This window comes from Aulostomus chinensis, chromosome 20 (genome assembly GCF_037954235.1).
Source record: "Aulostomus chinensis isolate RoL2024-O1b breed Wild chromosome 20, RoL_Achi_v1.0, whole genome shotgun sequence".
Classification (NCBI taxonomy): Eukaryota; Metazoa; Chordata; class Actinopteri; order Syngnathiformes; family Aulostomidae; genus Aulostomus; species Aulostomus chinensis.
This window is the reverse complement of record NC_141339.1, coordinates 15,575,755-15,591,342: the sequence shown is the minus strand read 5'-3', so window position 1 is coordinate 15,591,342 and position 15,588 is coordinate 15,575,755. Positions and strand designations below refer to the sequence as shown.

The following is a 15,588-nucleotide window of genomic DNA, read 5'->3' as shown; positions in this document are numbered from 1 at the left end:
GTGGATGGCCCCTTACAAAGGTCCATTCAGTCTGTCTACTGGAGGAGTGAGAGTCTGGTTCGCATTGCCGACAGTAAGTCGGAGTTGTTCCCCAGGAGGGTTGGACTCCATCAAGGCTGCCCTTTGTCACAGGTTCTGTTCATAACTTTTATGGACAGAAATTCTAGGCGCAGCTGGGTGGAGGAGGGGGTCGAGTTTGGTGATGGAAGGATGTCGTCTCTGCTTTTTGCGGACGAAATGGTCCTCATAACTCCATCAAACCACAAACTCCAACATTCGCAGCTGAATGTGAAGTGGCTGGGATGAGAATCAGCACCTCCAAGTCTGAGGCCATGGTCCTCAGCTGGAAAAGGGTAGCCAGCCCATTTGAGGTAGGTGGGAGGTCCTGTCTCAGGTGGAGGAGTTTAAGTATCCCGGGGTCTTGTTCACGAGTGAGGCTAGGATGGAGCGGGATATTGACAGGCGGATTGGGCCGGCATCCGCACTGATGCGGGCGCTAAACCAGTCCTTGTGGTGAAGAGGGAGCTAGGCAAAAAGGCGAAGATCTCAATTTACCGGTCAAGCCACATTCCAACTCTCACTTATGGTCATGAGCTTTGGGTTATGACCAAAAGAACGAGACTGCAAATACATGTGGCCAAAATGAGTTTCCTCTGCAGGGTGGCTGGGCTCTCCCTTAGAGATAGGGTGGGCAGCTCAGACATCCAGGAGGGACTCAGAATAGAGTCGCTGCCACTATGGTGCGAGGAGTTAGTTGAGGTGGTTTGGGCATCTGGTGAGGATGCCTCCTGGACGCATGCCTCAGGAGGTTTTCCGGACATGTCCAACCTGGGAGGAGGCCTCAAGGCCAACCCAGGACATGCTGGAGGGGTGAAATCTCTCGGCTGGCCTGGGAACACCTCGCGATTCCTCCAGAAGAGCTGGGGAAAGTGGCTGGGAAGAGGTTAGTCTGGGTTTCCTTGCTGAGGCTGCTGCCCCTGCAACCCAGACCTGTGATAAGCGGAGGACAATGAAGATGATGAAGAGCTCCTTCGATTATAAAAACCTGAGATGTGTTAATATCACAGGTTTGAGCCCCAGCTTGGGCACGGGGTCTTTCTGTGTGGAGTTTGCATGTTCTCCCTGTACCTGCATGGGTTCTGTTTGGGTATTCCAGCTTCCTCCCACAGTCCAAAGACTTTGATAGGACTAGGCTAATTGGATACTCTAAATTGACTGTAGGTGTGGCTGTGAGAATGGTTGTCTGTCTATATGTGATGGCCCTGCGATGGACTGGCAACCTTTTTCCAGGGTGAACCCTTCCTCTCACCCGTAGCTACTGGGATAGGCTCCAGCCCCCCGAGACCCTTAACGGGATAAGCAGTAGAAAATGGATGGATGAATGGATGGAGTTTACATCCTATCACAGTACCACGCTGGAATTCACCGAGCACCTGAGAGCGACCCATTATTTCACAAATGTTTGTAGAAACAGTCTGTAGGCCTCTGTGCTTTATTGTATACACATGTGCCTATGGAAGTGATCAGAACAGCAGATTTCAATTATTTGGATGGGTGAATGAATACTTTTGGCAACATAATGTAGCACTGTGACAACAACAAGCTGTTTACGATGCAGATATTTTCTCATTACTTAACTGAAACCACACGACTGCCTTTTATGTTAAATTCTATACATCATTGCAATTTTACATGCTGTCTATGAAACATGGCATACTGTACATCTTAATTACTGAAACTCTTTGTAGTAGTTGTACCTGCATCCTATGAGGACATTTTGTGTTCAGGAGGCACTATAACTTTAATCACTTTACAAATAGGGCTCGGCGATATCACGATATATATCGTCTGGACGATAGAAAATGTCTATTGTTTAATGTTAAACTCTATCGTTTATATCGCGGTGTTGCAAAACAGGCTTTACGGCAGTATTTTACGTCACCAATGCGCCTTACGGCAAGCCCAGGCACGCAGCTCAAACATACACAGCCATGGAGGAAGACGTGGACGCCACACAGAAGAACATGTTACCAATTCTCAATCTAAACAACAACAAGATGACGAACAACCAGCGCAAACCGACGAGCTTGTACCTAAAAGAGGGGAACTTCTGTCATATGGCGGTGGTTTGGATATAAAAAAGGCCGACAAGGATCAGACTACTGCACTTTGTAAAGTATGCCGCTGCCCGATCCCAATAACAGACTCGAACACGAGTAACTTTTTTTATCACCTGAAAAAGAATCATGAAAAAGAATACAGAGAGAGTCAACGAGAAAAAGCAGCAAAAGCTGGGCCGAGTGACGTTGACGTTAAGAAGAAACTCCAGACGCAGACATTGCAACAGGCTTTTACCCACGGCACACGATATAGCCATACCTCCCGCAGATGGAAGGAAATAACCATGGCCATTAGGGTTAGCACATCTGTAAAGATATGATTCCAATCTACACGGTCGACAAACGGGGGTTTCTTGAGTTAGTGCAAACACTCGATCCTAGATATGAAATGCCCAGCCGAAAACACATCAGTAGCGTTGTGTTACCTGCTTTATATGATGAGTGCCGGGCAAAAGTGGAGGAAGAAATAAAAAATAAAATAAACTGTTCATTCATTGAATTTACCAAAAATGTGCTATATCGTGATGTATATCGTATCAGGATATAAAATGAGCCATATCGGGATATAAAATTTGGGTCATATCGCCCAGCCCTATTTACAAATACCAAATATCTGTCAACCCTGAAAAATGCACTCTTTTTCTCAAAAAAATCCCCACTTCCTCTCTCCAAGAAATCAAGCTGTCCATTAAATGTGCATATATTAGTCATGTACTCACAAGCTCACACTGTGTGCCACAATTTTGAGTAAATGTTGTCAGATGGCTTCATTACTCCTGCGGTGCTGCGATACTGCTAGTTACAGTTCCAGTGACTGTGAGTTATACGGCCAAACTTAGAATCCCTTTTTTCTTTGGGAGTGCAATAAGTGCGGATTCACCCTCATCCATACAAAACACAATAAGAAGACATGTTCAATGTGCTGCAGCTTTGGCTGAAGATCTGACAGATAAAGTGGGTTACTGCAGTAGCACAAAAGCACTAATGAAAGGTTTCCTCTCTCAGAAATCAGCTTCATCTAATTCTCTTTATGAGTCATCTGTATTACATCTCAGCACATCATACAACACAGAAAAAAAAATGGAAGTCTTTGGTTTGACACAATAGCTTCACATGGAGGCAGTAGAAAGGCATAGAGGCGGAACTGCAGAGAACCTGGACCAACAATTTTGAACCATGATTGAGAGAAGTCTTGCTAGATCTTGCAAGTATGAGGTCTATGACACTGAAACAGCTGTTTCCTCTGTTTATCCATGGAAAAAAAAAACTATTTTAGTGGATGAAATGGAAAATGGGTCTGTCTTTTACTTCAGTGACTATACAGCCAATGAATTGATCATTATCTCAAAATTACTTCTATTATTAGTGTGAAGACTCAGGACTCTGTTTGTCTCCTAAATGGGGTGAACAGGAGCTGAAATGACTTCAGTGTACTTTCATCTTAGTTTAATCAGAATCCATCATATACATCTGGTATTTTGCTCTATTTTTTTCCTCAAATATTTGGCAGATATGCTCTATCATTGTCCAAATTAAACTCCACAATCTAGTAAACAATAAAACTACCAAAAAATATCCACATATACATGCAGATGAAAGGGAAAGCTCCTGTTTGGTTTAAAAAAGCCTTTAGTGTGACTAGAGCTTCTCACCTCTGGGTCTTCCGGGAAGATGTTGTCCACCAGTCTCTTGTACCGAGGCCTGAGTGCCCCGCAACAACCACAAACCCCTGAAGAGGACAAGCGATGGGGAGGGAGGAGAGAGAAAAACAGAAAGAGAGTGAGATGGTCAATTAGACTTGCACAGTGTAACACAGACTAATGCAATTAAAACCCTAAGGTAGTCAAGTTTAAAAGGTATTCAAAACTGACATGTAAGCTGATGCTTCCAGCTAAAAATCTCTGTTGTATACTTAAATACATACTGGCGCTTCTGGATTGAGGCTATCAGCTATCAGGGGATGTGAAAAGTTGACAAGTGTAAAGAGGCTGAAGTGCAGCAGTGAGTCACAATAGGAAATCTTTTATAGTGTCTTATCTTGAAAAGAAAAACAGATGGACTGAGCATCTTCCATAGCTGTAACTGTCACAGGATAAAGAACAGCTGCTAAATTAGAACTGGTGTCAGAAGGAGCATGGTCCTATTTTTCAAACTTAGATTAGAAAACAAAAGGATTTTTTCATCTTTATTGACAATCTAAGAAAACAGAAGCTTTTCTGTCCCTTTTCTGTCTGCTCTGAATTCCTAACATAAAACAAAAGCTGAGGGAATGTAATGATGCACAAAGAAATTTGAGGTAGATAAGCTACTGAACTTATGTGGTCACAAGACAAGTACAGTCACAACAATGTGCATCATGCACGCACACACACACACATTCACACACACATACTCTCTTGCCTTCAGTGCAATCAGACAGTCTTGAAGAGAACAGTGCAACACGCTGAACAGTGATTTTTCAGACAAGCTAGGCAGTCAGTGAGCTCTGCTTTGATTGGTGGAGAAAATTCAGCAGTGCTGAGTCATAAAAGTATCCAAAGAGAACAAAATCACAAAAAAAGAACTTCAAAAACCATGACATGAATGATTAACTCCCCCATAAAACTCTGCATAACAATTATCTTCCTTTCTCCTGTCAACAATAGGGTTGGGTAATGAATGTTGCCATGTTTAATAGCAGTGCTCAAATTGTTTTTTTCATTCATTATTAAATTTTGATGTCCAAGGAGTGATCTCATCAGCATCATGGCGGGAGCAAGGTTAACTTTTATGTTAAATTTCACCAGTCACTCAATAGGTTAGCATTGATTTTTTTTATTTTTAGGATAGTGAGTGGTGCTAATTTACCAGCCCCTTAATAGTGTTTGTGTGTAACGTAAAAGGTAAAGAAAACATAGGAACAAAACCCCACCCTATCCAACAAGTTTAAAAGGTTACAATAAGAGACAAATGAAATCCTGAATCGTTGTGCTCTCACCAGTGCTGACAGTTTTAATGCAGACAGCATGACTGTCTGACGCTTCAAATAGACATGATGAACTCAGTGTACATGAGTCCAAAGCAAAATAATCTCCAAAGACACAGATTTTCTTCCTTCCTCACAATGTTGTTTTTTCCTTCATTCTATTCTTCCAACCAAAAAAGGTGCCTTTTCAAAATACTAATTACTATTTCAATTTGGAACCATTTTTACTGATGCAGCACTAAAACACAAATTTTACAGAACCCTGACCATTAACAAGATTACCTGTTGCCCCATTGCCAATACAGCCTGAAAGTGTCAACCAAATCCAATCAGAAAAGGGAGTGCACATTCTGCACTTAGCAACATTTTAATCATTTTAATAGACAAAGATAGATGGAAGTCTAAACACTGCCAGCTTGTAACGGATGGACTGTTCCAGCGACAGATCACCCAGACTGAAACTGGTGCATCATGTCCTAATAAAATCAAAACATTTTTAGTCTCAGTATCAAACAGACCAACTGTGCACATTTGCCTCAGATAACAGAGGCAATCATCTGCCACGTGTCTGACTCACCAACACATCGTGTCCCTTTCCAAGCAACAACATTATTTCAACAACATCAAAGCTTTGGGTGATTTTGTAATATCAAATGACATATATATATGTATATATATATACATATATACACACACACACACACACACACACACATATATATATATATATATATATATATATATGTGTGTGTGTGTGTGTGTGTGTATATATGTACATATATATATATATATAAGATATATATATATACACACACACATACACATATACATACATACATACACACCATATACCATACACCAGTATTTAAATACATAACTCACTTGAAAATGATGCCATCTGTAATGAGAATTAAAATAAACCACATAAGCATTTAAGAAACTGCTTCGGGTCGTGATAGGTAATTATTTAACATATATAAAGGTATGAGTAAGATGTGTGGAGGTGATATTTGAGACAAAGTCATTGAGACTGGAAAGGCAATGACACTCCTCCTCTTGGATACATTCCTCCACTCGCTGTCCTTCTGGTTTGTTATCAGTGACCTACACCTGGGAAAAGGGGGGAGGGCAGTGCAGCCAGGAAGTCCTTGAAAAAGAAATATTCTTCAATACAGTGAAAGGCAACTTAACTTGGCCACTAGTCTTAACCACTTAACGGCTGTTGTGCTTCAAGGCCTGTGTGTGCTCTCTAAAAGTTCCAGTGAACTCTGCAGCAGGAGCTCGGCTAGTGCTGGGCTTATCTCTGAGAGCTGTGTGTCTATTCATAGTGCTGCTCTCCTCTTTCCTCCATCACTTCAAACACTAATGAAGCCTCTCCTCTCCTCTCCCACTCTCCCTTCCCCTTCACCCACCAAACCTCCCTCTACCTCCTTCTCCTCTCATCCTTGCTGTACTGGCCTGGGGCCTCAGTATACAAGACCCCAATGAATTAATAAAAATCCAGGAGGTCCCGTGTGAAGAGAGAAAAGTGTAGAGGACAAAGAAAGAGTGAAAGAGACAGACGGGGGGCATAGAAAACGGCAGATAGAGAAGCAAGTGTGATGGGGATTGTGGATTGTGACGCATGGAATGAGTCACAGCTTTGTGCTAGTTATTGCATCGCCTCTGTCCAATATAAATCTGTGCTGTCCTTTTTGTCAGCTGTAGAAAAAATGGATTTCAGGACAGAGATAAGATGAGAGGAAACTTTGATGATGCTACACACACTGTCTTATCTATGTATTATGCAGATCTAGATGATCTAGATAATGCAGTGAACACTCAGTGGAAAGCAGTGGTTGTGTCGAGGTCTCTAACAATCATTCTAACAGTCATATATCCTCCTTCTAATTGCGCATCTTTATAGAGCACAACTGTGTTGTTCCAAGTTTGGTGAAGTTTATGTAAAAGAAAAAAAACAAGCAGTGTTGTGTCTCTTGTTGCGGTAATGGTGGGTTAGGGTTAAAGAGCAAGGAGAGTGAGGGAGAGAGGGGGAGAGAGAGAGAAGGTGGGCGGACAAGCATTTGGATGACAACGGTGAAAAACACACCACACAACACAAAACACACATAAGGGGGGGGGGGGGGTCTCACGACATCCACCCACTCTGCATGGCAAGCTGACAACATATTTAAGGGCTTCACATCAGGCTCCTCCACACTTTTACAAACACGTTCGTTCGCACATAAACCCACACACACACACACGCACACGCACAAAGAAACACTCCAATGCACACGCGCGCACACTGAGGAGCAGGAAACTGATGAAGAATAAATTGCCGGTTGTTGGTAAACACAGTGAGAGAATAAAGAGAAGGTGGACAATCTCTGTAGCTTGGGGTATCATTCATCTTCTACTGCGAAGCTACGCGTCCATGCAGGTTGACTTTGAGTGTGCAGTGTTTTTGTATATATGTACACACATGTCAGGGGTCTCTCCACCCCTCAAATCAGCACAGCAGGGATCCGGCTAATCATAACGCTATTTTTATCTCTCTAACAATGGGTTGGTACATTAACAGATTATGCTCTCCATTTCCCCAGGGATGTCAGCTTAATGTTTCCCCACCAGGATGAGATAGAGAGATTGAGGAAGGGGAACAAAATTCATGTTTAGTGAAAGAAATCAGGGCAAACACATACACATACGTAAAACTAGCCAAAGTGTTAGTATTAGTACTGCACTGTGGGTCGCATGTGCCAACAGCACAATACCATTAGAGGTCCTATGATACTTGTCATGTAATGAAAGTATTACTGCTGGTTTTTGACAATTGCAGAAGTCATTTCTTTTTAATTGTTGAAATAGCATACGTGCTTGTCCTTGCACCCGTGGAGGTGTCAGGCTGTCACATGTCTATCTTGACATCGTGCAAAGCATTTGTTTAACCAACAAAAACCAGATCTATGAACTGTAGTAGATGATGTAGTAACTATTTAGAGGGTGATATCTTTATTTTGTGTTGTATTGAGACATTTTTTTAATTCTTTAATGCAAAACTTTAAAGTTTATGAAGGCTACTTTAAGTACTTGGAAACATTTCCATGAGTGCAATAATGTCCTCGTGACAAATATGAAGTGACATAACTGAAACTAAAAGGTATATGTATAAGTTTGGATGGGAGACACAAAATTTTACTGTTAGCGTCTGAAATATTTTTTGACAGACAAGTGAAATACTAATTGTTTCCTCAAGAGAAAAACGTTTCTTTCTGCAACTACACGTATCGTTTAAAAATTACGATGCGCTGCAGTGTACTAGCACAGGAAAGGGACCGTGGAACTCTGATTGGTTACATTCATGTTATACCAAAACACACCTAAACGCTGTTTAGCTCAAATGAGTTGCCATGACATGCCACAAATGCACCTGTTCACTTTAGAATAAAGCTGTAAAGGAATTTAGGCAGAGGGTGAAAAATTTAAGCTTATAACAAAACACACACACACACACACACACACACACAAACACAAAAATACAGCAGACGTGTTAACCTATCTGAGAGCTCATATGGCTGGCAATGGAGAGTAAATATAGAACTGACAGATATCATTAAGAATTTTTTAGACAGCTGTGTATTGGACTGTAACTATGTGGGTTTACAGATACCCATCATCAATGGCTGGGTATTGATCTATAATCAACATCTTGATAAACTGGTTTTATTGTGATATAGCATAGGTGTCGTCTTTTTCTGCTTCTGAAGTCGGCCCTACAGTTAAGCGATGTAATTTTCTGAACTTACCAGACTGTTCTAACACACTTAGCCATCAACATCACTGCTGATATCTTATCAACAATTTCATTGGGTTAATATGATGTGGAAGAACCAATAGTCACCCCTATAGCAGAGCCATAATATAGATATTGTGGTATGTGGTCAAAATATTGCAATATATCCTCCTGCCGTCATCATTAGACATTTGGACCTCACCCTCACACGTCAAGTTGTGGTTCTACATGTCTCGCTCATAAAGCACAACAAAGACAAACAGCAGAAACATACTGTATTCATGTACCTGTGTTCAACATACAGTACACAATCCTTCATGATGGCTCCGAAGCAAGCTGCCTTCCCCGCTTCAGGGGCTTCATTACATAAGAGGGAGGGGGAGACAGACCAAGTCCTGCTATTTTTGCATCAGCACACAACGAAGGACAAACATCCTTAAACAAGAGATTCACACGACAACAGAATCTAACACACTAAGTACAAGACAAGAAGCAAAGAGTGAGAAGGCAAGCAAACAACAGATAATGAACACGGCTGATTCAACAGCCGACCAATATGCACATGAGCTGGCACAAGAAGAGCTTTGGAAAGCTACAAGGCAAATCGAGGAGTGTAGGCAAGAACAGTGGGGAGGAGGCTGGTAGCTTGAAGGAGAAGTGTGATGCAAAACCAACGCAGGGGAAGAAGTGTGAAGTCTTATCAGTCAGGCATGCAGAGGATGACATAGAGTCATTGAATATATAACCACAAGAGTGTCAATCTCCCATTTCCCCCCTCCGTCAGTGAGACCTCTTACAGCCAGCGTACTGGGAAAAGTAATCTTGGTTTACATTTTCATATATTTCATCATGTAAAAGCTTTGTCCATGAATCATTTCTTCACACACATCCTGATTTCAACTCCTCCCTTGTTTCTTGTGCATTGACAAGTAGAGCGCGAGGAGTTTGAACATGAAGACGTCAACAAGAGCTTTGCTCAAAGTAAACATGCTTGATTATTTCTGGAAACTTCTTTATTTCAATATAAATGCAAGTTTTGGTGTTAATGTAAGAAGTTTGATTGGATGAAGCCATGTGGAACGTTTCGTGTCATGATGTGTGTCTCCTTTCAAATGCTCGGCTGTTGTTTGAGGGCTACTTACTATTCTGTGCAATACCCTGTTTAACTCACACCAGCAACTGTTTTTTTGTGTGTTTTTCTATAGTTATCTTAGACAGCTTTCCACGAGCATACAAATTGGATACACAAGGGCTGAACCGCTCAGAAAATGAACTGAGATCATTTTGACCGATACTGTAATTGTAATGTGATTTTGAATATCAGAGGGAATGACAATTATCTTATCGTCAATAAAAAAGCATGTTACAACATGATTTCATTATGTCTGCAGAATATGATGGATGTGCAAGTCAGGATCTCATCTCTGGATGATGACAATGCGAAATAGATGATTATTGTAGTAGGCCACCTATAAAATTGTGATTAATTGTTCAGCTTTAACATACATTTCACAGAGGCATACTTCATACACTGATATTTTTCAAAACACATTTTCAATCTAGTTTGGGTGGCAGAGAACATGGCTGGTATAATGCGACCAACACACTGATGTACAGACCCAGCTGCCAACAAATCCCCATGACACAAGGCCGATTTGACACACTATGAATCACAGTCCAACAGGCACTGAAAACGCTGTGCTGTGAGGGACTAAAGCCCAATGCACCGTCTCCATGAAGTAGCTCTGCACCTAGAAACCAAACTGGATGTTCCAGTGCACAGTGCCCCAAGTTGCTAATTCATTAGCTTACCTACCAGAACCTGTTTTCCATCAATACTCTGTGAACGCAGAGCAAAACTAACTACATTTTTAATTAGCCTCAATCAATGCAACATTTGTCAACATGTAAAGAGCTAGTGCCAAATACAACCGTTTAACCAGGGACACAGAGAGAGCAGTAAACTTTTAAAAGCAGATATAAAAATGACCAAAAACAAAACCATTACAAGGATAAGAGACACTTAAACATCTACAACAGTTAGGTGTTGAACAAGTGCAGGGAAACCAGTGTCACAACAAGCAGATAAAACAGAGGAAAACTGCTTGACTAAGATGTGTTTGACAAAACATGTAGCTGTTACCAAAAATGAACATCTTCAAAGTTGCTTCTCCTCCTCAAACAACACTGTCATTTGATAGAAAATCCTCAAATGAGTCCATGTTCCCATAATGTTCTTTAAGGAGACGTTACACTCTACTGTATAAGCTACAACCTCTCACAAGAAAGCTAAGAGGAAGCATGTTAGTAGAATGCAGGGAAACCGGTAGGACGCAAAATACTTCACATCGCTCACATGCTTACACATGCAAGGACCCACAGACCCACAGACCCACACGATGGAGGAATGATTCTTACCGTACATCGATCGTGATGTTGAAGCCTCTCACTACAGATGCTTACGTTTCCTTAATGCAGCTCCACTCATTCATACACACACACACACACACACACACACACACACGCTGCTGTGCCAAGAGGCACTGAGAATGCACACAAACACACACGCCACTGGGATTAATGGCTGCACGTGTGCTTGGAGCTAAAAGGCATATGAATGCGCAGCATGATTGGTGCAGAGCCTGGTTCGTTGCAATGAAGTATACACACACACACTTTCCCCCTGCTGCTCACACACACACACACAGGCACACACGTAAAAGGGGGCTGACAGGCGACGTCAGAGGGAAACGTGCAGTGATGACCTTGGATTTTCCCATTTGTCTTCTGCAAAAACACTCCTTCTCACTGAGACTGTGCAGATTTCACATGCTGCTCTGCTTACACACACACACACTTTCACGCACACACAAATCACCCATCAAATCATTTCACTCAGCAGCAAAGGAAAAATGAAAGAGAAACCAGGGTAGAACAGGAGAAGCCCTCCAACCCACGCAATCTCCTTTTCTCCCTCTCTCCACCCCCGGCTAGCATCAGTCTTTCCTTCCTTTCCCTCATTAATCTTCCCATGCTTCCTGTTTCACTTACTTTCAGTTTTTCCTCCCATGCTACTTATGTAGCTTACAACCACATTTCCTTCATTTTGCTAGCTCACCATGAAAATTTATTTTTTATTTTCCTAATTTTGTCACAGTTGAGAATAAATGATTGCTCTGACACAGCCTTGGCAGAGCTTTAATACTACCAATAAGCTGTAGAAAATGTTGGATTATATAACCATGTGTACCAGTATTTGAATTTTTAAAAACAAGTGGAACAGCAAACCTGTGAAATATGACAGCACTTACTAATTCTCTACTTGGGCTGATTATCTGACACTATGATGCATAGATAGAGTGCTTTTCAGCAGATGGTTCCCATTTATCGGATGGTAGAGCTGCTCCCAGAACAAATGTGGTGCAAAAACAAAATTCTCAAGTCAAGTCATTTTTCAACGTGTATTACAACACAGTCATGACTGTGACAAACATGAAGTCAGAAATCACTCCCACGTGACAAGCTTCTAATGAAGGTATTTACCATGAAACCAGAACCCTCATGATGCTGCAGTGTCCTTGTGAAACCTCAGCAACTGCACGATTTATTATGTATGCCTACTCAACCTTTTCAGTTGGGTATTTTCTGTTGTTTTTTTTTTTTTTATTCTAAACCTCCAAAGCTGATTATGAACACTTAAAACACACTCCGGAAATATATAATTATTAGGGAGCAAGCTGGGGTTAAGGCAAGCACTACCATTAAGCGGTGTAATAACAGGCCATTTCAGAGAAGTTTGCGCCTTTCTGCATGCTACAACATCATTTAAGGTTTGTGACCGTGTAGAAATAAGCACCGACTCAGAGGAAGGCGCTTCTGAGTGGAGCTGAAAGGCTGCCAACATGGGTTCACTGCTGATTGGTAGGGACCATCATACCCATGAGATGATGTAATAATTTTGCAACAGCTCAACCATGATGGAAATTCTACCTGCACTGAATCAACTACACAACAGCTAGGAAAAAAAAAAAGAAAAAAAATTGTTACTTTTCAACTGGTATCAATATTCTTCTGTAAAAAAAAATGCAAAATCTCACATGGTTTGTTAACTTACAATTTTGACAAGTTGTCGTGTCCGTAGTGTTGTATGATTTGGCACTTTGATTCTCAGCTGTAAAGTTCTGTGAATGCAGTGACTTAATTCACGATTCCTGTTTTTCAGAGTATATTTCTACTACAGTTCCACAGATAGTGTGATGCATTGGAGATGTAGATTTTCTCCCCGACTGTACATTCCCAATTACCCTATCCTGGGCTGTTGCGCTTATCGCTCCACCCACTGTTCCAATCTAACTTCCACTGTCACCATGGAAATAAGTATTCCATCTAGAGTTACTCCAATATTCCAACACTTTTTCATCAGTGTCATAGATTTTCCTGGTGAGGACATGGACAAAAAAAGAGAAGCAGGCAGACTGTAAGTTGCACTGTTTTGCTATTTGTGTATTTTTTTTAACATTGGTTATGTACAAGGTTGGATTCTAGCAATGGTTTTGCTTGAATAAGAGGCATAACTTAGATTTGAGCTTTTTTCCCCTGTTACTGAAGTATGTAATGATGCCTAGCATTTTTTCTTTGTTTGTAACGATGGTTAGTGATAAAATTGTGCTTAAAAATGAAATTTCAGGTGTCTGAACTTGAAATAAGTTCAAATGTGATTGCATTATGCCCAGGTTTGCAATCAATACAATTTCTCTTTCATCTATCAGCACTGTTTCAGCAGCCAGTGCTTCTTACAATTTTCAAAATGATTCTGAAGATCTGATCAAATATAGTGAATCATAGACAGTACAGGAATAATGTGAAGAGCACATTTTCCATTATGTACGATATTTTTGTTAAAAAAATATATAAAACCCTGACAACAATGTACAACCATATGGCTCTCCTTTCAAACATTGAAAGATGCACACACAGAGCAGAGGTTGTGTTGTCACTTACCCTTGCCAACACGATGGTCTAGAAGGGTACGACAGTCCAGTGCCAGCCTCTGAGAGGCCGGGACATCGGTTGCAGGCAAAGGCATGACACGCACACAAAAATACACACACACACACACACTAATACAAAGCAAACACACACTGCCAATCACATACAATAAAACCACTAACAGCAGGTTTAAAAATATCTGTCTCACCAGTCACCTCAGAAAGCCAAGAAAGATAAAAAGATGCAACTGTAATGTAATCCTTATCGGACACCTTCACTTTTACAAATTCCTTGAGATATACGAATATATTCTCTCTTAGAAGTACGGCAGTTCAGTTTAGCTGCAATAAACCACTACAAGCAAGCACACACAAACTTGTTGAACCCCCCCAAAAAAACAACTCCAAATTCGGTTTAACCTCAGAGCAAATGCAAAACTTCATCAAAGATCCAAGCAGAACAAACGATTCAGTGCCCTTGTCTTCCTGCGTCTTATTAATTTCATGTACATAGGCAGGTTGACCGTATTAACAAAGAGATTAGCGATTAGTCCAACTCTGCATTACAGCAACTCTGCTGCTCAGTGTGTGTCTCTCATTAATAAACATTTCACAAACACAATGGACCTCTCTATCCACCCAAGTCTCTCTCTGTGTCAAAGAGAGAGGAGGGTGGAAAGAAACAGGGAGAGAGGGGAACCGTGGGACATCCATTCAGGCAGTGGGCTTGACTCTCAGGGAATGTGGCAATAAGCAGATGCCAATGTGGGCAAAATGTCTGGGATGTTTTTCTGAGCAGTAACAGACATACACACACCTGGAACCCAGACAGAAAGCATCTTTAGCAAAACATCTTCAATGATTTAATGTGGATCTTTTTTAATTTAATTATCGCAGGATAAAGTGGAAGAGCAGATGTAGGGACTTTACAAATTGCCCACCTGTCATGTTGGATGCCAGTCACAAGGGGGCGTTGCTCTTCCAGGTTAACACAGACAGGGAGAAGGGTGGGACTTCAGCCCTGAACGGAGACTCCAACGGCGCCACGAAAATCAGGAAAACCGCAGGATGATCTTTGGCCTGTGGAGGTAGTTTGATGGAATTAGCCAAAAACAAAAACAAAACATATTCTTGTTATGAACCGTACAACATGTGTGAATAGTTCAAAACGATAAAAAAGCATCTGCTCAGCATTATCTGACCAGTGACGAGCAAATAGTGAAATGTACAGATGATGTCTTCTTGGGAGAAATTATGAATCAAGACAGATTCTAGTAAATGAATTTACCAATCATGCTAGCGATGCTAACTTCTGTCCTGGGTGGTTAATCGTTATCCCGTTCAACGAGATGTGCCTTACCATTATATTAATTAACCTGGACACAGCAATTCATTTTATTCCGGTAAGAGCACTAAAACTGAACGTTGTAAACCTAAACTAAATGCTAACATTAGCTACTGCTAATCGAGAAGTCCGTACGTTACCTATCTCATCTGAACAGTCTCAGTCATTCTTAACACTCTCTACTCACCATGAAGATCAAAACATTAAATTCCTCAAACGTGTCGCACAGAGGCAATTATTTGTGACCACCTAGACGTAAATAGAACTCTACCTGGGCGCTCATAAAGGCATACCCATTCATAAAAGTTAAGCCAGCGTTACTGTTCCACTAGCTAACAGCTGTCACTGGCTACGAGTTAATATGTGACAGCCCATCACTGCTACACAGCACCTTC

The 15,588-nt window shown here is 41.3% G+C and overlaps 1 protein-coding gene across 1 annotated transcript in view; it reads right to left on the bottom strand.

Annotated features, from left to right (window-relative positions):
• Positions 1 to 14,435, bottom strand: part of efr3bb (EFR3 homolog Bb (S. cerevisiae)) — a 30,420-nt gene extending 15,985 nt beyond the window's left edge. Inside the window, exons 1-2 of the mRNA XM_086188594.1 lie at positions 13,862 to 14,435; positions 3,773 to 3,849 (exon numbers count right to left, since the gene is read on the bottom strand). Of these exons, the coding sequence (XP_086044720.1) occupies positions 3,773 to 3,849; positions 13,862 to 13,946 (162 nt within the window). The 5' untranslated portion in view covers positions 13,947 to 14,435. The remainder of the gene's footprint in view (positions 1 to 3,772; positions 3,850 to 13,861) is intronic.
• Positions 14,436 to 15,588: the final 1,153 nt, after the last annotated feature.